The sequence below is a fragment of the Gossypium hirsutum genome, chromosome A02, assembly GCF_007990345.1.
Source record: "Gossypium hirsutum isolate 1008001.06 chromosome A02, Gossypium_hirsutum_v2.1, whole genome shotgun sequence".
Lineage (NCBI taxonomy): Eukaryota > Viridiplantae > Streptophyta > Magnoliopsida > Malvales > Malvaceae > Gossypium > Gossypium hirsutum.
The window spans coordinates 107,578,906-107,602,129 of NC_053425.1; the positions used below are offsets into that span (position 1 = coordinate 107,578,906).

General features: G+C 30.6%; 2 protein-coding genes across 2 annotated transcripts; one reads left to right on the top strand and one right to left on the bottom strand.

Moving 5' to 3' along the window:
• Positions 1 to 14,174: 14,174 nt before the first annotated feature.
• Positions 14,175 to 19,624, top strand: LOC107936545 (calcium-dependent protein kinase 28). Its single transcript, XM_016869294.2, has 12 exons — positions 14,175 to 14,892; positions 15,942 to 16,072; positions 16,201 to 16,242; positions 16,328 to 16,439; positions 16,528 to 16,606; positions 16,768 to 16,937; positions 17,528 to 17,654; positions 17,841 to 17,956; positions 18,047 to 18,154; positions 18,241 to 18,303; positions 18,384 to 18,557; positions 19,182 to 19,624. Exons 1-12 carry the CDS (start codon positions 14,554 to 14,556, stop codon positions 19,344 to 19,346), a joined length of 1,626 nt encoding a protein of 541 aa, XP_016724783.1. The 5' UTR covers positions 14,175 to 14,553; the 3' UTR covers positions 19,347 to 19,624.
• Positions 19,625 to 20,508: 884 nt separating this feature from the next.
• Positions 20,509 to 22,934, bottom strand: LOC107936546 (transcription factor bHLH121). Its single transcript, XM_016869295.2, has 6 exons — positions 22,907 to 22,934; positions 22,728 to 22,801; positions 22,404 to 22,534; positions 21,362 to 21,489; positions 20,786 to 21,253; positions 20,509 to 20,707 (listed from the first exon to the last, which is right to left on the bottom strand). The coding sequence occupies exons 3-6, from the start codon at positions 22,519 to 22,521 to the stop codon at positions 20,639 to 20,641; spliced, it is 783 nt and encodes a 260-aa protein (XP_016724784.1). The 5' UTR covers positions 22,522 to 22,534; positions 22,728 to 22,801; positions 22,907 to 22,934; the 3' UTR covers positions 20,509 to 20,638.
• Between the last annotated feature and the right edge of the window lie 290 nt (positions 22,935 to 23,224).

Genomic DNA, 23,224 nt, shown 5'->3' on the forward strand with positions numbered 1-23,224 from the left:
TTAAACGGTAAATACGAAATCCGACCGTTGGATCCTTTATTTTAAAAAAGAAACTAGCCGTTGGAGGGTATAAGGTGCGTATAATTTGATAATGGGTTGGATCATCTCATTTGTAAGTGGGCTGCTTTATTCATATTAGGGCATGAAAAATGGGCTTCTATTTCAAACTAGCATCTTTCAATATCCAAATTTTATATCAATATCGGGTAAATTACATCCAATTTTCTTAAATTAGTAAGTTCGTATTTTAGTCATTCAACTTTAAAAAGTTATAAAATGGACAGTAAATTATTCAAAAATTCTCATTTAAATCACTAGGTTGTTAAAAATACTGTTGTATGGCATTCGCTGTTTACCAATTGAAAGCTCTCATTTCCTTTCTCTTCTATAGTTTAGTTTTCTTTTTTCTTGAAACAATTTTAAATATCATGGATTTGTGAACGAAAATCCAAACAACTTTATTCTCGATTTCTGACATTGATATCTAACATATGTTTTAATACTCGTTAATAGATACTGATCCATTTTATCGATCGTCACTTGGAGCTTGCTAGTCGGATTTAAAAAAAAAACTTAACATCCTAATGGCTTGAATAATTTTTTTTGAGTAGCTCAGTGATTTAAATGAAAACTTTCAAATAGTTTAATGACTATTTTATAATTTTATGAAGTTAAAATAATCAAAATGTAAATTTACAAATAGTTTAGTGACATTGGGTAAACTTTGATTAAAGAGAAAAAAAATATTATAGTTAGGAATGGCAGTGGATTGGGTATCTGCAATTTTTGAATTATCTAAATCCGCATTTATTTATTATCCATAAATTACTCGAGTAATAAATCTAAATTCACATTAAATATTATTATTTATCAGACATTCAAATTTGTAAAAAAAATGCTAATTTAAAAAAATTCAATTTCTTTTTTAGATATCAAAAGAAATAAAAAATTTTCAAAATCTCTATCAACACTTATGATATCAAAATTTTAATTAAAAAAAACATATATTTAGAAAAATATTAAAAAAAATTGTAAATTACAACGAATGCCATTAAACTTTTATTAATTTTTATTTTTATCTAAACTTTAAAAATTTTACAAAGATATGACTAATATTATCGTATTATTATAAATAAGCCACTCCACTATTTAGTATTGTTACTTGGGTAACCGTGTTTGACGTGACATCTTTATAAATTTTAAAAGTTCATTGACAAAAAATAAAAAATAGCGAAAGTTCCGTGACAATTAATGTAATTTACCCAAAACAATATTACATATAATAGAAACTAAAAACGCTAAACATGTACGATAAAATAGACATGAAAAGTAAATAATAATAAAAAAACCTTGTTTCTAAAAAAAAAATTATAATAACTTGTGTTTGGATGTTATTGTTAGAAAAGAAATCCACAGTTTGAAATTACTTGGCAGCCACATGTTTTCATATTTGATAGCTTTTAGAATTTTCATTAAGCACCATAACTTTAGAGTTTATGAATGAACCCATTCACATCATGCCTACAATACTTGATTTTATATTTAGTCTTTGAATTTGGTAATGTTTTTACTTTGGTCCTTAAACGTTTCTTGATCTTCGTTAATTTTAAAGCTTGATAACTTTTCTTAAATTACTCCTTGAACTACTGATTGAGTTGTAATTCGATTAATATGGGTATTGTTATCAATGCAGGAGGACGTGGGTTCGAGTGCGCTGAAACGCATTATCCTCTTATTTATAGGTTGGAAGAGGATATGAGTATGCCAAAAGGAACTTATATATAATCAAAGCTTATAATGAGATTATGGATTTGGGGTTTGGTCTTATTTATAATGACATGACACTCTGAGATTGAGTCATATCATCATCTGGGTTGTTTTATAATTTTTATAACTTAGATTTTAGATAATATTTTTTTTTTAGATTTCTAAGTAATGGTGTGGCATAATTTTAGAGTACCATGTTACCATACTTTAATGGAGTTCAAGTAAGGACCAAATTTAAAAAAGCTGTCAAGTTCCAAGATTAATGTAGACTAAAAAAGTTTAGGAGTCAAATTGAGAAAAAACTACCAAGTTAAAGGACTAAATATTAATTTATCCTTTTATAAAACATCAAACAGACATATATTGCATCCAATCATGAGATCTTGTCTGAAAATGAAAATTCATGATCCTATGCTTTAGTAAAAAGAAAAAGAAAATTTTTATAAAACAAAAAGAAAAAGAAAAAAAATTCCCCATCAAGTCCATCTCAGTTTCTTTTCAATTTTTTTCCTAATTTTAGGGTTAAAAAAATTCAAAAAATTAAAAATCGATTTCGACCCTTTTTTTTTTTTGACAATTTTTGAGATATAAGTTAAAAAATTGTAGTTATTCGAATACAATTGAATTTTATTTTGACTTAATATATTATTTGTGTTCGAGTTTGACATTTTTTTAATGTGATACTTGTGTTATTTTTTGGTCCAATCTGCTACTTATATTTAACAAAAGTTATATATTTTGATACCCAAATATAACATTATTAACTTTTTAGTGTTTAATTCAGGTAAAGATAGTTGCAACTAAAATAGTAGCAAAATAATATAAATTTATTATTTAAAAATTAGTAAATTTATTTGGGCCGGGTCCAGGCTAAAACCCGTTTAAAAAATGGGTTCTATTTTTTGTCCAAACTTACATTTTTAGCTTATATTTTTGTCAAACTTTCTCACTTTTCGAACAGACCTTCGAGTCGGACAACCCAACCTATAAACACCTCTAGATTTTTACTGCTCTTATTATGATGTGTCTTCTTGCATTTTAGAAACAAAAGGAGATAAGTTTTCTTTTTTCTCATAAATCCATCACTCGGTTTCTCCATTAGTGAGTGACAAAGGTGTCTCCATCTTTACCGAGTCCACTCATTTTTCTAAATTATGAGTCAGCTATTTTTGGTGAGAATTTCATTTTCCCTTCCTAAAATAATAAAGGGATAAATTAACATTTAGCCTTTAAATTTATTAATTTTTCATCTTGAATTTTGATTTTTTTCGTTCACATTAGTCTTAGAATTTGAGAGTTTTATTTTTTTTAATTTAATCCTTGAACTTAGATTCCATTAATACTCGAGGCTCGACCTATTTAGAAAACTGAGTCTCATTTTTAGTCCAAACCCATTTTTCGGGTCTAACTCATTTATTTTTCGAGAAACTCAACCCATAATCAGATCTATTTCAAAGTGTCACATTATTATATCTTAACGGAGTCCAAATTCAAGAACCAAAATGAGAAAAACTGCCAAGTTCCAAAATCATCGCGGACAAAAAATAATTCAATGATTAAATTGAAAAAGATTACCAAATTCAGGGACTAAACATTGCTTTATTCCATAAACAAACAAATAAATAAATAAATAAAATCCCTTCTGAGTTCTGACCGAGTCTGGTCGTTCTGGAGCCTAATTTTTCAAAGTCACCTTTAACATCAATTATTAGATAATCTTTTCTTTTTTCTTTATCATAAAAATAAATAAAATATGGAAAAATTAATAAGAATAAATTAATGTAATTAAATTTAAAGGAGAATAATCGGTCGATTAGGTGAATTTCATTAATAAAATTAAATAACTGGTCCACCTCAATTTTAATTGATTAACCAACCGGCTGTAATTGAGTTAGGTTTAATTTTTTTTATTTTATATTTTTATTACATATTTATAAATTATTAAAAATAAATAAACCGAATGGTTTGATTATGAATTTCGTACACTGATTTAATTTATTTTAATTGATTTAACTAAATCCGATAAAATTAAAAGTGTTGATTAAGTTGATTTAATCGGTTTACACGGACTTTTGTCTATTTTTATCTGAATTTATATAAAATATTATTTAAATTCATTGTTGTGTTTAGGTAAAACTACTACCGAGACCCATGTATTAGAAGCCAGATTGTATTTTTCCTTCTCTACTCAAAACATGGGTAAAATAGTCCTTGTACATTAGATTGAAGAGCAATTTAGTCATTTCTATTAAAAATTTCATCCATTTGTATTTAGGGGTGTAGCTGAAGGGCTGGCACGTTGCCCATTCTTAAAGATGATAAAAATTTGATTTAAAATTTATAAAGATATATATATTAAAATGGTGAAATTGTATTTTTACTATCGTAAAAATATACAAATTAATTTCGCCTCCCTAAAATCCTTGTTTGTATTGTTAAAAACCGACATGGTTGACAGAATAATTAGTCAATGACACATTTTTGACCACATATATCTCATGCTGATGTAAAAAGACCAATTTTAACAGCAAAATTGAATGAAATTTCTAACAGAAGGATCAATTTATTTTTTAATCTATCTTTTAGTAAAAGGATTAAAATGTAATCTAGATACTAATATAGGGACTTCCATAATAATTTTACCATTGTCTTTATCAAACCCTAACTGAAATAATGAAAAACGGACCCAAAAAAAAACAACAAATAAAGAGTATATGTATACCTTTTATCCTTATTTTTGGATGAAGTAAATGGCACATGTTCATCATGTTCTTCAAGGCACCGTCCTTCTATTTCACAACATAAATTCACCTTCTTTCTCCTTTATAAGTAGGTTTATGGGCTCCGATCACGATATGACCGGCCGAAAAAGGTTGTATGGTAAGTGATTGGTGACGATTATGATGTGTATTGGGACACAAATCTTTGTATTTTGGGCAGTATAGTGGATTCACTTTTTAATCCACTAAATTTTAAGGTTGAATTTAGAAAATTTTTACAAGGACGGGATTAAATTCTATATTGCTTATCGTTTTAATAGTTTATATCATTTTAATTTTTAGAATTTTAAATCAAAATTTTATTATCTTTAAGGATTAAAGTGTAATTTTATAATGTATTAACTCAAAATTTTATAAATTTTAAAGCCTCAAAAATGAAATTTCCTATTTTATGAGGGCGAGACCCTTGCCAATCCCTTCAATGCCGAGAAATTGTTTGATGGACCATTCTCATCACATCATTTATGGTCTATTACCAATTATTTAATGATATTTTAGTAATTTTTTTCATATCATTGACACATAATTTTGGTAAAAAAATTTATCCTGAACCTTGGACCATAAGTGTGGCTCGAGTTCAAGGTTTGGGATTTAGGGTTTAAGGTTTAGGATTCGGAGTCTAAGTTCTAAGTTAGAGTTTAGGGTAATAAAATTATCAAAATAATGTGTCAATAACATGGAAAAAAATTGCTAGAATGTAATTAAATAATTGAAAAATGACCATGATTAATGTTGTGAGAAAGATCCATAAAATAATTTCTCCTTCAATGCCACCCCTGCTTGGCTCAATGATAAGGTTAAAGTCTCGGGAACTTTGAGGTCCTAAGTTCGAGTCCCCAACTCATGTAAATGTATGGGTTCTTAGTCTGATTTGAATGAGTTGTTAAGATATTTATTCAATTTAGTGCTTGTAATGATCGAATGTATTGAAACCATTATAATTTCAAAAAAGAAGAACAAGATAATTTATACGGATCGTAATCCCATTTGTTTTAGTAGCAAATATATACGAGTCATTACATCAAACATTCCCAAACTATTATTCATATTTTAAATTAGTCTCTAAATTTCAAAACATTCTAATGGAATCCTCGAAAATATCAATATCACATCATTCCAATAAACAATTTAAGCATTAAGCATCGATTTGAATTTAACGCAATGTGTCTTTATAAAATTAAAATTTAGTTCATATATTTTAATTTTTAGGAATTTAATCATTCTACGTTTTGGATTTCAAAATTCAAACTCAACTATCAACACTATTAAAATTATTTTGTTAAATTCAGGTTCGTCTTTTTTTTAGTTACATAACTACAAAAAAAGTTACATTATTGAAAAACGTTGTATCAACAAATTTAACAATATAAACAACTAAATCTAAATTTTAAAATCTGAAAAGTAAAAAAAAAAATTCCGAAAAAATTCCAAAAGTTTTTTATTTTATTAATTAAATTTTAACTTTTCTCACATATTTCAGTAAAGGCTAATTAGTTGCAGAGTAGGTAAAAAGGTTCGGGACTTGGCGTGCGCTAGCCTTGATTAATTTATACATAAAATTTGGACAATATGCATAATGGTACACTATATTTTTAATCTTAATTAATTTAATATATAAATGCATGTTCTTAATCTCATATTAGTCCCCCATATTAAAAAAATTCAACTTTCTGGTTAGTGATGATATTACCTTACATAATAAGTAGTCATTAAGACCCATCAACATTAGAAAAATCAATAAATTGGCCATTAGACAAAACAAGCAATTGAATTCAGGAGTGAATCTGGAAATTTTTTATTGGGGTGAAATTAAATTATAAATTTTTAAGAGGTTAAAATATAATTTTATTATGTATTAATTAATTTATAATAATATTATTTTTAAAGAGACTTAACATAGTTTTTTTCATTTTCAAGGGAAGTGCGATTTGATTATATAATAATTTATAATTTAAACATTTCTTAAGGGTTGCATAGCAATTTTTCTTTTTCTTTTTTTCAGGAGGAGGCCCTTATTAACTAATCATATAAAAATAAGAGATGGGCATTTAAGTTTTGTTATACGGCGATGTCTTATCTATAGAGTAATTTACTATAAATCTCATTGTACAAGACCGGATTTAAGTTTAACATAGTCACTAAATTGTAACTTCACTCGTATATATAATCTAGATCGCTCGTTCCACTGGTACTTTACCCTTTGAAAGCTTAATTGCAAAATGAACAAAAAGAATAACTTGCTTACAACAATTCTACACTGGAATAAATAATTCACACGAACAAGATAACTGTTTTCTCAATCTCGTAACTATAACAAGTCTGTCTCTTTGAATACGATTTGATGGAGTCTTCAATGAGGAATAGAATTATCAGAATTTTTTGGTATACAATTTCACTAGAAAATGAATTTAAAAAAAAAAGAGAACTCGATTACATTAAAAATCTTCAAAAACATGCTTGTTTGACTTGATCTTCTTCGTGATTTGCCTTTGATAAAGTGTTGCTAAAAATCATCAAAGATGTGCATAAAGAAATCAAAATTTTTCAGTCAAAAGATGCCAACCCAATGTGTCCCAAATGCTAGCTTAATTGAGACTTTAGTTGCATCTGGTCTATGTAGCTGACATTAACACAAGCCTAATATACCATAAAGAAGACGTTAAATTTCTAAAAGCTATTTTGGCTAGTCTTGCATAAAAGAAGGCAATATTTCGATAATGTATAGAAAGGCTTTTAGATGCTTGTTGAAGAGAGGTTGACTCATTCTAAAGAAGTCTTCAAAGTATCATTTATTTTGTAACGACCCGAATTTTACCGTTACCGAAAAAGAGTTTAATTAAGTGAATTTAGTTTAATTAAGAGTAATTAGGAAAAATGACTAAATTGAATAAAGGATGAAAGTTGAATTGTAGAATAAAAGAAAATGAAGAGGACCAAAATGGCCATTATGCCATTTGTCCTAAGTGAGGCGGCATAAACATAAAAATCTGAGATTTTTTATGTGTTAAAATATATATATTAAATTATTATTATATTATAGTATATTATATTATATATTATATTATATAAATAAGTAAAGAAACATAAGAAACAGAATGAAAGCAAACGAAACAGAGAAGAAACAGGGGAGAAAGAAAGAAAGAAAAAGAAAAAGAAAAAGGAAAATTTGGGTTTCAAGGCTCAAAGTTTAATTTGGTAAGTCAATTAAGTCATTTCTTCTTAAATTTTGATGTTTTAGAAGCTTTAGAACAAGACTTTGATGAAATTAAGTTGATATTTTGAGAGTTTATAGATTTTCAAGTATAGTTCATGTTGAATAAAATAGTGAATTAAGGGTTTAATTGAGTAAATTTCAAGCTAGAATTGATAATAGGATCAAATTGTAAAGTAAGTTATAAGTTTTATGTTGTAGGGACTAAATTGATGAAATTTTGAAATTAGGAAAGTATGCTGGAAATTTAATATTTAAATGAGAGTATGGATGAAATTTGAATAGAAATAAAGTATGAATTAAGATAGAAAAGTAAGTGAATTTAGTTAGAATTAAATTGAAATTAAAGTAAATCAACATTTTGTACTAAGACTATTTTGGACAGCAGCAGTAGTCTAAGTTTGAAAAATCACCAAAAATTGTAGAAATTGAATTAGAGGATGAATAAAATATGAAATTAAATATTATTGAGTCTAGTTTCTTATAGAAGAAACGATATAAGCAATTGAATTGTAAATTATGACATATAATGAATTTTGTGAGACAAGGTCAGAATGAATTCGGGTTCCCCTGTTTTGACTTTGGAAAATCACCAAAAATTGAATAAAAATAATTAGAGGCTTAAAGTTATATGTTTAGAATCCCTAATGAGTCTATTTTCATTAGAAATCAACGAGAATGTTATCTGAGTTCTGTACTGTGAGATAATTAATTTTTAGTGAAGAAGGGACGAAACTGTTAGACAGCAGAATAGGGGTGAATTTAAAGAATAAACTGTACTTAATGGCTAAACCAAAAATTCTGAAAATTTTATTGTAAGAAGATTTGTGAGTCTAGTTTCAGGAAAAATTAGCGGATCTTAATTTAGAATTCTATAACTCAAGATATGAATTAGTAATGTATTAATGATTATAAATTGTATTAATTTCGTAGTCAATGTGGTACCAGAAATCTTGGCTAAGAAAGGACAAGACAAAGTCAACGGGAGTTAGCTCGAAAATTACGGTTTGTATTTCTATAATCCGAACCTAATACTTAATTGTTGAATTTATTTCTTAATATGTATATTAAGTGTTTTGAAGTAAGAATTATTGTGTTTTGCAAATGAAATGGATTGTTATAGTATGTGATGAAATTATTGAATTTATATTGATTGAATTGGCTATATATATATATATATATTGAATATTGAATATATATTGATTATTTGAATTGAATTGAAATATAAATTGTTTGAAAATTTTAAATATGAGATTTGTGATATTTGGATATTTGTTATTGAAAAGTGAATTGAATTGTATTGAATTATGAATTTATGTGATTAATTAAAATGTGTATTGATTGAAAAAAATTGAAAGTGAATTGAATACCCTATTAACAGTATCGGGCTGAGTCGGATATAGTTGGCATGCCATAGGATTGGAAGTGTTCAGGGATTCTTCGACCTCGAGTCGATGAGACACTGGGTGTCACTATATTTCTTCGGATAGATTCGATGAGGTACTGGGTACCAACTTTACTTCGGCTAGGCCGATGAGACACTGGGTGTCAAATATTGCTTCGAACTATCCGATGAGGCACTGGGTGCCATATTGGTGTGTTTGGTTGGATCTGTGTATCCGCCAAGGTCCGAGTCTTGTTAATAGGGGTAAATAAGTGAAAAGATAAGTCGAGTGAATTTGATTGATTGAGCTATTGGAATGAAATGAGAAATTGAATTGAGAATTGAAATTGAGATATGAGATTGAAAACATGAACCAAAAGGTTCATGAAATGAGTGAAGTTCAAATGGATGATGATTGATGTTAAAATGAATTAAAATGGTATATTGTTAAGAAATAAAGTGTGAAAACAAGTGAATATATTGTATAGAATTTATACGGTAAGTAAATGAAAGAATTGAACAAATATGTTATTGTGTTTGTTATATGACTTGTATAGAATTTATATGGTAAGTAATTGAAAATTTATCTATAAAACAAATAAATGAATACTTATAATTGTTATTGTGATTTTAAGTTTAATTGTTATATTATTAAGTGTTCGGATTATGGAAATACCACTGAGTATACCATACTCAGCGTACGGTTTGTTTCCTTGCGCAGGTTTAGTAAAGATAGAACGTTGAATCAGCATCCCAGTTCGATCCCGAATTCATTAAGGTAAAGTGTGTTAATTATTGGTAATGGCATGTACCTAGGATGTTTTATGAGAGTCATTTAGGTTGTAGATGTACTCATGAAATGAGTAAATTATGGTTGGCAACGGTATGTAGTACTAAATTTTGAAATTTACTGTTCATATTGGACCGCGAGGGCCCATTAAAGGGACGACATCTTAAAACTAGGATGTGTGTAAATATTTATTTTAATTAATGACCGAAATTGGACTGTACTGACTGGTAATGTCTCGTAACCCTGTTCCGATGACGGTATAGGGTTAGGGGGCGTTACATATTTGGTGTCAATGAACCTCTCAATGGGTTGGTATTGTCCTTGTTCGAGACTTTGTTTCTTGACCTTAACGAGAGTTTGGGTGCTTGAAGTTGCTTGAAGAGATAGCAGGTTCAATAGAGTGGGAGCACCTTGTCGTAACAAACCATGCGTAATACATAACCATCTATCAGGGAAATGTAAGCATTTGCGCTTAGGAGTGGTAGCATAGTGGCCCATAAGTGACTCATATACTCTGATTTGATCAATTTTAGATAGCTTTAAAAAAAAAGAATCGATTTTATTCTCTCTACTTCTTGAACTAGTTAATTTTAGTCCTTTTACGTTTTTCTATTTTGAAATTTTAGTCATGACTCAAATCATAACAATTAAATCCGTTTGGTTAAGTTCTACTATTAGTCTTATACTATGGTGAGTTGTAAATTAGTCTAAATTCTCCAATTTGATCAATTCTAGTCCGTATATTTTCAAAATTTTGAAATTTCAATCCTAACTCAAAAGACAACATTAAATCTACTAGCCAACCTTTTTGTTTGTATTGAGTAAAAATAACAAGCTAACACAGTATTATATATATGTGATAATTCGTTTGCTACATAAAATTTTGAAAAATAATAGAACTTAACTTACCGGTTGGTCATGATTTAAATTTCAAAATATATATAAAAAAAATAAGGACTAAATCCAAAAAACATACACAAAATATAAGGACTAGTAGAAGAATTTAACCATTTCTATCGATGACAGTCAAGATTATTTGCGTAAACAAAAATCTTAATTAAAAAAATAATTAAGTTTTCGTGATAAAAAAGTTTGTTGTTTCCTTAATTGAAGAATTTTAATTTTATCTAATTTTATATTTAAATGAAATCTATGTTCTAACTGCTAACTACTGAGTTTTACTTACTCAAATCACTAAAAAAAAACATGACTTTTGTTCCTATTTATGTTTTTGTTTTTTTTTTAATTCAGGTTGATCCTTTTTTATTTGCTTAATTCAGACAAGGTCAAGAAAAAAAAAGATAAATACCCTCAAATTAATCAAATAATTACAATATATATTTATCTTATTTTAGACCAGTGAGATTTTTCTAGTGTATTCAAAATATTAGTAGAAGACCAAGTCTCCCTTTGACTTCTCATTTGTGAAAAATTACAATAATGTATAATATATATATATATAATATTTGTTTATAGGAAATTATTTGGTACACTGTTAGCAGAGTTTTTAAATTTCACAAGTAGGGATAAAAGGTTGATGAGTATCCTGCAAAATAAATATTTAGAAAAAAAAGGGACATGTGTTTATTATTTACAGTATGTCACATGTTATTTGTATATTGATCTCAAACTCCCAGCAAATTAGGCTGTCTACGAGTGTACTATTGTCATAAGCTGTCCCAAATAGGTAAGGGCAAAGCTAAATTTTTTTTTAGGGGGCAAAATTAATTTATATATTTTTATGAGAGCTAAAGAAAACATTTATCATTTTAATAGTTTATATCTTTTTAATTTTTTAAAGGGTCAAATCAAAATTTTATTATTTTAGGAGGTCAAAATGTAATTTTATCATATACTAACTTAAAATATAATTTTTAAAGGACAAAAAAAAACAAAGAGATTTCCCATTTTAAGAGAGTCGGGCCCTTTGCCAACCCTCTAACAATACCCTTATAGGTAGGTCTTCAATATGAACAATTGTGTCTAAGAAATGAATATATTTAACGTGTAAATGACGGATGACCAATCTATGTCACACAAGTGATCCCGATCATTCAAGTTCTCAAAATCTTGGGCTCACAAATGTATTAGCTTACAAAGTAATCCTCCTTGGGCAAAACTCTCAACACACAAGACACGAACTCATAGAATATAGATAAAACAATCATACATCTGATATATATAATTTACATAATATATAAATAAAAATATCAACGACGTAATATAAAAATCGGAAACAAGTCAAGTCAAATTAAATTCTAACTTTGAATATTAAAATCTAAAATTTAATCTGTCTTTTAAATAAAATTAATTTTTTTACTCAAACCCATTTCTCAAACATAATATTTTTATTTAAATCCACTCAAATATTTAATAAACTTTCGAAATAAAAATAAAATAAAATTTGTTGTGGGTTTTTTCAGCTTAATATATATAATCTTTTACAAAGATTTGTTTCACATTGGTGAAATATCAAAAAAGGGCTTTGGGCAATTTTGTAATTGAAACAATGAAATTTAATTGGTTGAAAAAGTCAGAAAATTGGTTTTTTTTTTCCCTTATTAACCTTCACCGCTTTTGAAAGTGGAGATTATGACATGATATGACATAAGAGATATATACATTAGCTACTATAATTTCAACACGTTAAAATATGATTGACTTAGAAAAACAAAATGGGTTAATATACTTTTTGTTACAAAGTTTAGCTTACATATTCAATTTAGTACCTGAGTTTGGCTTCAATTAAGTGTCTTATATCCCTTAGGCTTTGGTTCGAGTATAGAGGAGAGCAATTTTAAGTTAAAACTGAAAAGGGGATTGGGTGGTTTTTTTTTTCTGTTATGGATTTGGTTTTGTTGATTATTTCTGTCAATTATCAATTTTTTTAAATTATTTAAAATAAATATATATTATTCAAGTTTGGTAACTAAAGTCGGTTCTTGAGCTCTAATACGGTCGGGTCAACTTTTGTAGATTATAGTAAGATAAATTGGTTTAATCAAAAAAGGACCAAATTGACTGAAAAAAATAAATGATCTCCCCTATTCGAGGCTCTCATACGCAGATGATTTACATAATTAATATTATGCACTATACTCACATTTATCTCGACAGCCTTGTTGGTTGTATCTCCACCAATTGAGACACTTCTCTTTCGTGAGCCCTTCAAGGTTTTCAGCGGAGGTGGGAGATAAAACTCTGCTGGGGATAATACCATGGTAGTCGGTACCATATTGGTACCCGTCACGTCGGTCGTTATGTACCGTTCTAGTCCTAATTTGATACTAGGTAGTCAATGTTTTGTTTCGATCAGAATTTTACTGTGTTTTGACCTGATCGGTCAATGTTGACTTATACCGGTACGTATTAGTCCATACCGGTTGATACAAAATTTTAATTTTTAAAATTTAATTTATAATTTTTTTATCTTAACCATTTTAATTTTTCTATAATTATATTTAAAATTAAAATACACTAAATTAAATTATTGAAGTTATATAAATAATTTTATAACTTATATTACATATAAATTATATGAATGTAATTGAGATTTATTTACATGAATATAATATATAATTTATTTATTTTATCAAAATAATATATAATTTATTAAGAAATTAAAAATTAGACAATATATATATGTGTGTGTGAAAAATATTTTAAAACATTGATAAATCCAAAACGGTACATCGAAATATGCCAGTACCAATATGTATCAATACCAAGATAAAAATAATCAACCCATCAGTACAATATTAACTACTTTGGATAATACCAATCGTTGTTGGGGGTTTGGACGACAATTCGAAGATTTTTGTCGAAGGAGTCGAAAGTTCCCTCAACACTAGTATAGATGAAAAATTTTACAAATGGTAAAAATAAAATATAAAATATCGGTTCTATAACAAACTTGATTGTTATAGTGAAATATTGTTATATAGGGCGACTATTACAGAGAGGACAAATTGTAAAAGCTTTCCTAACCATAGCCGTTTGGGGTGGCAACAACATTGCTTTGGTCGACGATAACTATCTCATTTTCTTCTTTTCTCCGACCCTTGTCGTTTAGATCTCTCTTGCAAGTCATTGTTTGTAATTTTCCGATTCAGGACAATTCTTCCTTTGAGGGAGGCTTTTTTGAGTCAATGAAAACTCATAATTTTTAAATCAACGATAACTTAATATTTTCGAGTGAAATTTGACTCGATTCTCAAATCCGAATCAATTCAATTTTGTTTACCTCTAATCTAATGAATTTTACAGAGATTTTACAAATTTTAATTGTAATGAATAACATCTCAATGAAATTCTTGTTGGAGGAAAAAAATCAACTATTTTTTTTTTTATAGTTAGCACACAAAAAATAAATAACTTAACAAAAAAGAAAAAGTCTCTTTTGACCATGGCAATACAATCATCATCCCTCACCTTCTTCCCTTCTTCCCCATTGTTTCCTCTCCCATTTCCTTTCATTTTTCTTCTTCTTTTTTTAAGCTTAAACAAGTTTCCCACGTAGCTATTTATTTCAATTTTTCCGTTTCATGTTGAATTCTGTCTAAAGAAAATCTAACTCCCTTTTCATATCTTCTTCTTCTTCTTCTTCTTCTTCTCATAAACCATGGGAGCTTGTCTCTCCGCCACCAAAGTCAGTGGTGGTTCAAGCGGAAACACCACCGCCCACCACCGTAAAACAGCCACAAATGCTGAAAAAGAGTCTCAAAAGCCAAATAATCAACAGGTGAGGTGTTCTCAGCCACTGAAAAACAAACAGAAACCGAAGAAACAAAGTGGGATCATCCCATGGGGGAAACGTACGGATTTTGGGTACGATAAGGATTTTGATCAGCGTTATACGATTGGGAAATTGTTGGGACATGGTCAATTTGGTTACACTTATGTTGCTATAGACAAGGTGAATGGGGATCGTGTTGCTGTTAAGAAAATTGATAAAAATAAGGTAATTTTTAAGTATTAATTTTAAATCCTTTGCTTGATTTGTGCTTCTGGGATCTTGGGGTTAGTTATTTCATTCTCTTTTTCAAATTCAAGGTGGGATTTTTTTGGGATTTTTGGATTAGAGTTATTTACATAGTGGTGGGGTTTCAATTCCTTATTAATTATATACGTATATATGTCTGTGTATGTATATATTAATTTTGCTATGTATTGGATATGAAGCATGACTATGGGAAAAATTCATTGAACTATGAGGATTTTGGATCTACTGTTTCTTTGGCTTGACAATATTAGTACAGTTTTAAGCTCTTGGAGGTATGGCAAACTTATGGCTAAAAGTAACTTGTACTAAAAGTTGTATTGTATTTTACCCCTTAACTAAAAAAGCGGGTAAATTAATTCTTGTAAGTTAGATTAAAGGTTTCATCCATGTCTACGGTTAAAAACTGGTCTTGACATATGGATGAAATTTTTAACAGAAAAGATTAATTTGCTCATTTATTTAACGGACTAATTTATCCATCTTTGAGAAATGACTAATTTGCTCTTTTATTTAAGTAAAAGGATTAATTTACCTTTTTTTTTGCAATTTGACTTCTTGTATAGGAGCCTCCAGGATACTTTTACCAAAGCTTGTGTAATTTGCAAATTTGCAGTAATTGAAGTTGATTGAAGCTTCAATGTGAAGCTGCAACCTTTAATATGCATATATTTTGTAGTTGTAACTATCACTGAATCAGATCGATGTAGTAGTTAGTAGTTACACTAAACTAACTAATCTAAAATTTGATAACTTCAGTCTCTCTTTAGCTGTGCTTTCATGGTGAGGTGTTGCTTTCCTTACTGCTTTTTCCATCTCGAAATGTTTTCATGGTGCGGTATTTAGAAGTTTTCGGAATGATATTAGACGAGTGGAGAGGTGTTTTTTTACTTTCATATATTGTCATACATCATGTATGAGGTTTCATTTCCTTAGATGAATTAGATTCGTTTCATTTCCATCTCGAAGTGGAGACTTTTTCTTATTTTAGATTCCTGTTTCGGGTGCAGATGATTCTTCCAATTGCTGTCGAGGATGTCAAGCGAGAAGTCAAGATATTGAAAGCCTTGAAAGGCCATGAAAATGTGGTTCAATTTTATAATGCGTTCGAGGATGATTCCTATGTGTATATTGTTATGGAGTAAGTTCTATAAGCTCATCTCCTTTTTCTCATTTTTCTTTTCTTTTTCCTCCCTTGGAACTCATGTTCGACCTTGATCCGTGCTTCATATCTTGACTCTATCATGTGTTGGTGTTCTATGATTCTAGGTTATGCGAGGGTGGAGAATTGTTGGACCGGATTTTGGCCAAGTAAGTATATGTAGTACTTTCTTTCCCTTGATTTTTCAATAGTTTAAACAGCCTGTAGTAACTTATTCTTCCCATCTTCTATCAGAAAAGATAGCCGATATAGTGAAAAAGATGCTGCAGTAGTAGTACGGCAAATGCTCAAAGTTGCGGCTGAGTGTCATTTGCATGGCTTAGTGCACCGTGACATGAAACCGGAGGTATGCTCAAGTACATTAACATGGCTTACTCGTAAACTTCATGTCATGCTGCTTACTTACAGTTTCTCTTGTTTTTTCTTGCCTGAAGAATTTCCTATTTAAGTCAACACGTCCAGACTCGCCTCTGAAGGCTACAGATTTCGGTTTGTCGGACTTTATCAAACCCGGTGAGTAGCATTTCCTTGATTAAAGTAAGCTTTTTAACATTACCAGGTTCCATTATCAATATATTGTGTGTTATGTTTAGTTTCAGTTCAACTTGCTAATGTTATAATCCTCGTACACAAAACACCCGAGCAATACAATCCTAAACTAAAACTAAATGCAGGGAAGAGGTTTCGAGATATTGTTGGCAGTGCCTATTATGTTGCTCCTGAAGTATTAAAAAGAAGGTCAGGGCCTGAATCAGATGTATGGAGTATCGGTGTAATTACCTACATTTTGCTCTGTGGGAAGCGTCCCTTTTGGGATAAGACTGAGGATGGTATATTTAAGGAGGTGTGGTACATTTTCATATCACGGGCCTCAATTTTCTCATTACGGGTTTAGTCATTTTATTTTATTATTAACATATGTAGACACAATATTACATCGGTGCCATGCATGTTTTTGCACCATGCTTTATCCTATGAAATTCACTTGGCAATCTGTATCTAGGATGTGGGTAAAAGTACCATGGAGGCTCCTATACTACGAGACGGATTGTATTTTACCCCCTCTACGCAAAAATAGGCAAATTAGTCCTTGAATGTGTTAGATAAAAGAGCAAATTAGTCTTTTTCAAAATTCCATTCATTTCTACTATTAAAAATTGGTCTCTATACGTTAGCATAAGATACACATGGCACGTCATGTGTCACTGTTTGATTATTTCATCAGCCATGCTAATTTTTAATAGTACAAATAGATAAAGTTTTTAATAGAAATGATCAATTTGCTCTTTTATCTAACGTACAAGAACTAATTTGCCCATTTTTTGAGTTGAAGGGGCAAAATACAATTTAACTTCTAGTGCAAGGATCCCTTGGTGCTTTTACCCTAAGATGTCTTATATTAAATTTGTTATATAATGTGTCTATAACTCATAGGTTTTGAAGAACAAGCCTGATTTCCGTCGAAAACCATGGCCAACAATTAGCAACGACGCTAAAGACTTTTTGAAGAAGATATTGGTGAAGGATCCTCGGGCTAGATTGACAGCAGCTCAGGCCCTATGTATGTGTTTACATCATCTCTTAGTAAATTATCACTTTTTTCATTTTTTTTGCAAGTTTTCTAGCTCAAAGGAAGTGAATCTTACATGCTGAGCTTGCTATTACCCATTTAAGTAATTCTTGTATCGCGTTATGATCTTATCCTCCTATTATTTCTAGAATATCTGACTGGTTTCAACTTCTCCAGCACACCAATGGGTTAGGGAAGGAGGAAATGCATCTGATATTCCCGTTGATATATCAGTTTTGAGTAATCTCCGGCAGTTCGTGAAGTATAGTCGATTGAAGCAGTTTGCTCTGAGGGTAAAACATAAGAATTTCTTCCTCTTGAAACATTGCTGGATTATTTTATAGGCACGTAAGAGGTTATATATAATGGTTATTACCCTGTAGGCATTGGCTAGCACACTTAATGAAGAAGAGATAGCCGATCTTCGGGACCAATTTGATGCAATCGATGTGGATAAGAACAGTTCTATAAGTCTCGAAGAGATGAGACAGGTGAACATTTCTATCGTGTGCCTAACATCTATTAGGTTGCACAAAACTTCTTTGTTTTTGTCCCTAATAGGATGGTTTCAGTGCAGGCCCTTGCTAAAGATCTTCCTTGGAAGCTAAAGGATTCACGCGTCCTTGAGATTCTTCAAGCGGTGAGTAAAAGTTTCCCTTTCGTCATCTAAGGTCATTCGTTCTTTTCTGTTCCTTTAGCAGTTTGATTGTTTTGTCACAGATTGATAGCAACATGGATGGACTTGTTGATTTCACCGAGTTTGTTGCAGCTGCACTACATGTGAATCAAATGGAAGAACATGATTGCGATAAGTGGCAAATGCAGTTACAGGCTGCTTTCGAGAAATTTGATGTAGATAGAGATGGATATATAACTCCGGAGGAACTACGAATGGTAAGTGTTCATGTTTTGGTCTTGATGTTCTTTGTTTTTCTGAAAATAAACGAACAAAGAAACCGTTAATTTGGCACTCTTGTGACAATAAGTGAACGATAGATTCTATAGTATAACATATTCAAACTCAAATTCACATATTTAGGGCATCCTAGTGTTCAGGAAGCCGAGGTTATTGCTTGCAGAAGTGTTTTAATATTGAAACATTTTACACAGAATGATACCATCATAATAGGGTAAAAGTTTCATAGAGGTCCTTGTAATAGGAGTTGAAATACATTTTACCCCCTCTATTCAAAAAATGGACAAATTAGTGCATATATGTCGAATCCAAGAGCAAATTGGTCCTATTTTAATTTCACCCATTTTTACTGTTAAAAATTGGTTATTGTACATCAGCATGAACATATGGCATGCCACGTATCACTATCTAATTTTCGTCAGCATGGATTAAAATTTTAATAGAAATGAAAAATATGCTATTTGAACTAACATAAGGGATTAATTTGCCCGTTTTATTAGTAGGAGCAAAATATAATTTGACTCCTAGTATAAAGACTTCCATAATACTTTCACCCCGTAATAGTTATGTTCTCTTACTTGCACTGTGCAATCATTTTGTAGCACACGGGATTAAGAGGTTCCATCGACCCTTTACTTGAGGAGGCCGACATTGACAAAGATGGAAAAATAAGCCTTTCAGAATTCCGACGGCTTTTTCGAACTGCAAGCATGGGTTCACGGAACGTATCTAGTCCATCCGGTAATCGGAATACTCAGAAGTTGTAGATTAAAAAATGAAAACGAGAGCAAGAAAAATGGAGCATTTCCCCGATTTTTGTGCTTGCCTGGTATCTATACCGGACCCCGAGCGTGTCTATGTCTACCGGTCGTCAAGCATTGTAGGACCCTTTTCGACTTCGAGTTTTGTTCGATGTTGGCTCTGGTTGTGGGTAGCTCTATGGATATGGTCATTCTATGTACATTTTCTTTGGTTGGGTGTAATCTTGTTATGCCTATATGTGACTATAAAATAATTTATCAATGAAGAATATGGTGCATCCCAATTTACTGTCTTGTTTACACTAACCTTTAAAGTTAAATTATGGTTTTGGTCTCTCTCATGCTAAAATTATGATTTTGATCCTCTACTTTACAATGTCATTAATTAATCTAAATAATTAATGAGTCCTCCACAACTAACAAAACTATTACTGCAATAATTGCAGTGTTGACGCTTTTAACTTAATCTGCTTGTACTTGCTTCAATCATCCCAATAGAAACAATTAAAAAGGGTCAGAATATTATTTGGTACCTGAGCTTGGCATTAATATTCACTTTGGTACTTAGCTTTTTTTGTCCAATTTGGTACCTAAATTTCGCTTCAATATTCTACTTGAGTTCGAAACTGGAGTTCTTGGTTCTTAAAAGCAAAGAGACTAAATTCCATAAAATAAAAATATGAAGATTAAATTTCTAATTTTCTAAAAGTACATGGACTTGCGGCACATTTTAACCAAGTGAAATTTACATAGTCAATTAATTACAAATTTCAAGTCATATATAGAAATGTTGTCCAAATGCCATTTGGGGTAAAAATACCCATGGACGGCCCTATATTAATAGTCAGATCGTATTTTGCCACTTCACAAAAAATAGGTAAATTAGGTCACGCACGTGAAATCAAAAAGCAAATCAATCCTTTTTGTTAAAAATTTCATCCATTTATATTGTTAAAAACCGACATAGTTGACGGAATAACCTGATAGTGCCACGTGTACCTCGTGCTGACATACAATGACCAGATTTTAATAGTAGATATAGATAGAATTTTTAACAAAAAGGCCAATTTACTTTTTGATTTCACGTGCATGGACTAATTTGCCCATTTTGAGTAAATGAGGTAAAATGTAATCCTAGTAAAGGTGTATCATAGTATAAACATGTTACCTTGATGTGCAAGCAACCGAAATCACCGGAAAAGTGAATGCAAAAGAATTGTTTCACTTGTTGGACTTCGAAACATCATTCACACTGTTAGAAGAACTATCTTTAAGATCTTGAGACGAAGAGTACCAGTTCAACGAGCAACCATTTGTTCTATCCTTTTTTTTTTTTCCATGCCTTTCCTTTTTCTGGCAGATAAATCCTACATATGACATTCGGATGATATTAGTTTTCAGCATCCGTTATGTTATAACATGCGTTGTGGAATGATAAACCGAACCTCATTTGTTGATGATCCGGGATTTTTCAGTTCGACTTTCGTCCTTACGTTGTTGGAACCATTACTCTCTCTATTACTTCCTCTTTGGTGATCCGCCGATTTGCTTTTGGAATCCCTTTTACCAGAAGTGTGGGACGATGATGTATATTGGGATGATGGCTGTTCGATCAGAGGGTTGCTTGTCGTGGTTGAATATGGCATGAACGTTGAACAGGGATTGTTAATAGCACCTGGGTTATGATTTCCGAAAAACGGATATGGTTGCAGTGAGGGATGCATTATGATTGGGCCAGTAGTGACAGGCAACGGAACTGGATATGGATAAGGTGGAGCCATGACACTTGAAAAGTCAATACCGGTCCAAGGAAACACCATCATACGTCTTTGCTGATACTGAACAGTTAGGTTTTCGATATCAGCTTTCACAGAAGCCTTTTCTTCTCTCAGCTCATTGTTCTCTTGAGTCAGCTGTTTCGGAAACACACACACACACAAAAAAAAAAAAAAGAGTAAGCGACAATAGGAACTTGGGGGGGGGGCTGTAATCTATGGGTTTCAATATTAAAACAATGTCACCTCACGTGATTCTTCGGCTAGTGATGAACGCTCAGCTTTTAGCCTGTTGACTTCTGCAGTTAAATCCTTTAGCATTTGGATTGTGCCGACGAGTATGGTTGCTTTCTCGTTCTTAGGCCTATCCGGGTCTGCATTAGCAAAAAAAGAGCATCAGGAATTAGCAAGATCAGAAAATTCAAACACGCAGAACAAGTTTAGGTAAAGCAAGTTTGAATACGTCTATCCAACTATAATAAAACCAATGTTTTCGGAAGAAAGAGGGAGTAGACATCGGTCTAGATCAGAGGAAAAACGAAACAAAAGCTGCAATCAAGGTCCTAACTCCTAACTCACTGTGACATCCTTAGACATTTCCGCACTTCACGAATCGGTTCTATTCACTCCTGTAAGCAATACTTTTAAACGTTTAACTCGTTTACGTATTATGTTCTCAAAACATGAAACAAATTACAAGATATTCACCGATATTCCAAACTCGAACATGATAATTCTTGTTAATGCCCACGTAAACTACTTGCATCAATACAACGATATCTAACTCTCTTATGCATCAGACAAAGCATTCATAATGCTCAAAACATGAAACAAATTACAAGACATTTACAAATTACCAGCAGCTTGGAACTTGAACACGATCGTTCATGTTAATAGCCGAGTAAACTGCTAGCATCAATACAATGATATCTAACTTCCGAATGCATCAGACAAGCATCCATAAACATACACACATACATACAGTCATGAATGACTGCGCATTTAACTTAGAATCTGATAGTTCGTATACATACATACATACATGAATGAATGCTCAAAACATGAAACAAATTACAAGACATTCCAAACCCGAACACGATTTTTTCTGTTAATAACCATGTAAACTGCTTGCATTCAATACAACTATATCTAACTTTCTAATGCATCAGACAAGCATTCATAAACATACATACATACATACATACATACATACATACATACATACATACATACATATAAATATATATATGACATGGCATTGAACTTTAGCATTTGGTAGTTCACATACATACGTCACCAAGTGTGTTTCCCAATTCAAGAAACTGCTCAGTCAATCTATCCCTCCTCAGTTTTTCACGGTCAGCCTTTTGAACTTTCCTTGCAGCTATCGGATCCTCAGCTTCCATTTCTAGCCTTTGTCTGCAAAATAAACAATAAACCATTAACATCAACAAATAACCCACAAAAAAGCAAAAGAAAAAAGAAAACTGGTAGTCACTTTCATTTAATTAAAACAAATTCATAAACAATAACGAATGAAAATTCAACAGCGAAATAAACAGGAAAGGACACAAAATTAAACAAAATAATCTTAAAAAATTAAAAAAAAAACCTGGGTTCAGGGTTTAAAATTCCAAAATCTGCTGCAATAGCTTCAGAGAAATCATTGGGTTTCCATTGATGATTCTTGTGTAGATTGGAGTTGATGATCGAAATTTAAAAAAAAAAAATCGATGAATTTTGAGTTTTTTGAGAATAAAAAAAATCGTAAAAATGGAATAAAGTGGATACCACGACAGACGAACCTGGACCACGTGTCGAACTCGAACCGGTTCCTGGTCCTGTCTGATTTTTATTTTATTAAATTAAGATTTAGGATAATTTCACTTAATGTCCTCAAGCTATTGTTCAGATTTTTAATTGGTCTCTGATTTCAAAATGTTCTAATTATATCCTTAGAATATGGGTATTATATCAGTTTGAGCATTTGGTCTGTTAAATTGTCAAATTAGGTGTTAAATACAATATAATATCTAATCTGAGCATATTTAAAACATAATTAAATTGCAAATACATGTATGTAATACATAGATAATTTAAATTTAATGT

What these genes read in the sequence shown, in the direction of transcription:
- LOC107936545 (XM_016869294.2), top strand. Translation starts at nt 14,554, where the DNA reads ATGGGAGCTTGTCTCTCCGCCACCAAAGTCAGTGGTGGTTCAAGCGGA. An exon ending in TATGTGTATATTGTTATGGA is followed by an intron (nt 16,073 to 16,200) that starts GTAAGTTCTATA and finishes CTATGATTCTAG; the next exon opens with GTTATGCGAGGGTGGAGAAT. An exon ending in TCCTTGAGATTCTTCAAGCG is followed by an intron (nt 18,304 to 18,383) that starts GTGAGTAAAAGT and finishes GTTTTGTCACAG; the next exon opens with ATTGATAGCAACATGGATGG.
- LOC107936546 (XM_016869295.2), bottom strand. Translation starts at nt 22,521, where the DNA reads ATGGAAGCTGAGGATCCGATAGCTGCAAGGAAAGTTCAAAAGGCTGAC. An exon ending in AAACACACTTGGTGACGTAT is followed by an intron (nt 21,490 to 22,403) that starts GTATGTGAACTA and finishes TTGCTAATGCAG; the next exon opens with ACCCGGATAGGCCTAAGAAC. An exon ending in TAGCCGAAGAATCACGTGAG is followed by an intron (nt 21,254 to 21,361) that starts GTGACATTGTTT and finishes TTTCCGAAACAG; the next exon opens with CTGACTCAAGAGAACAATGA.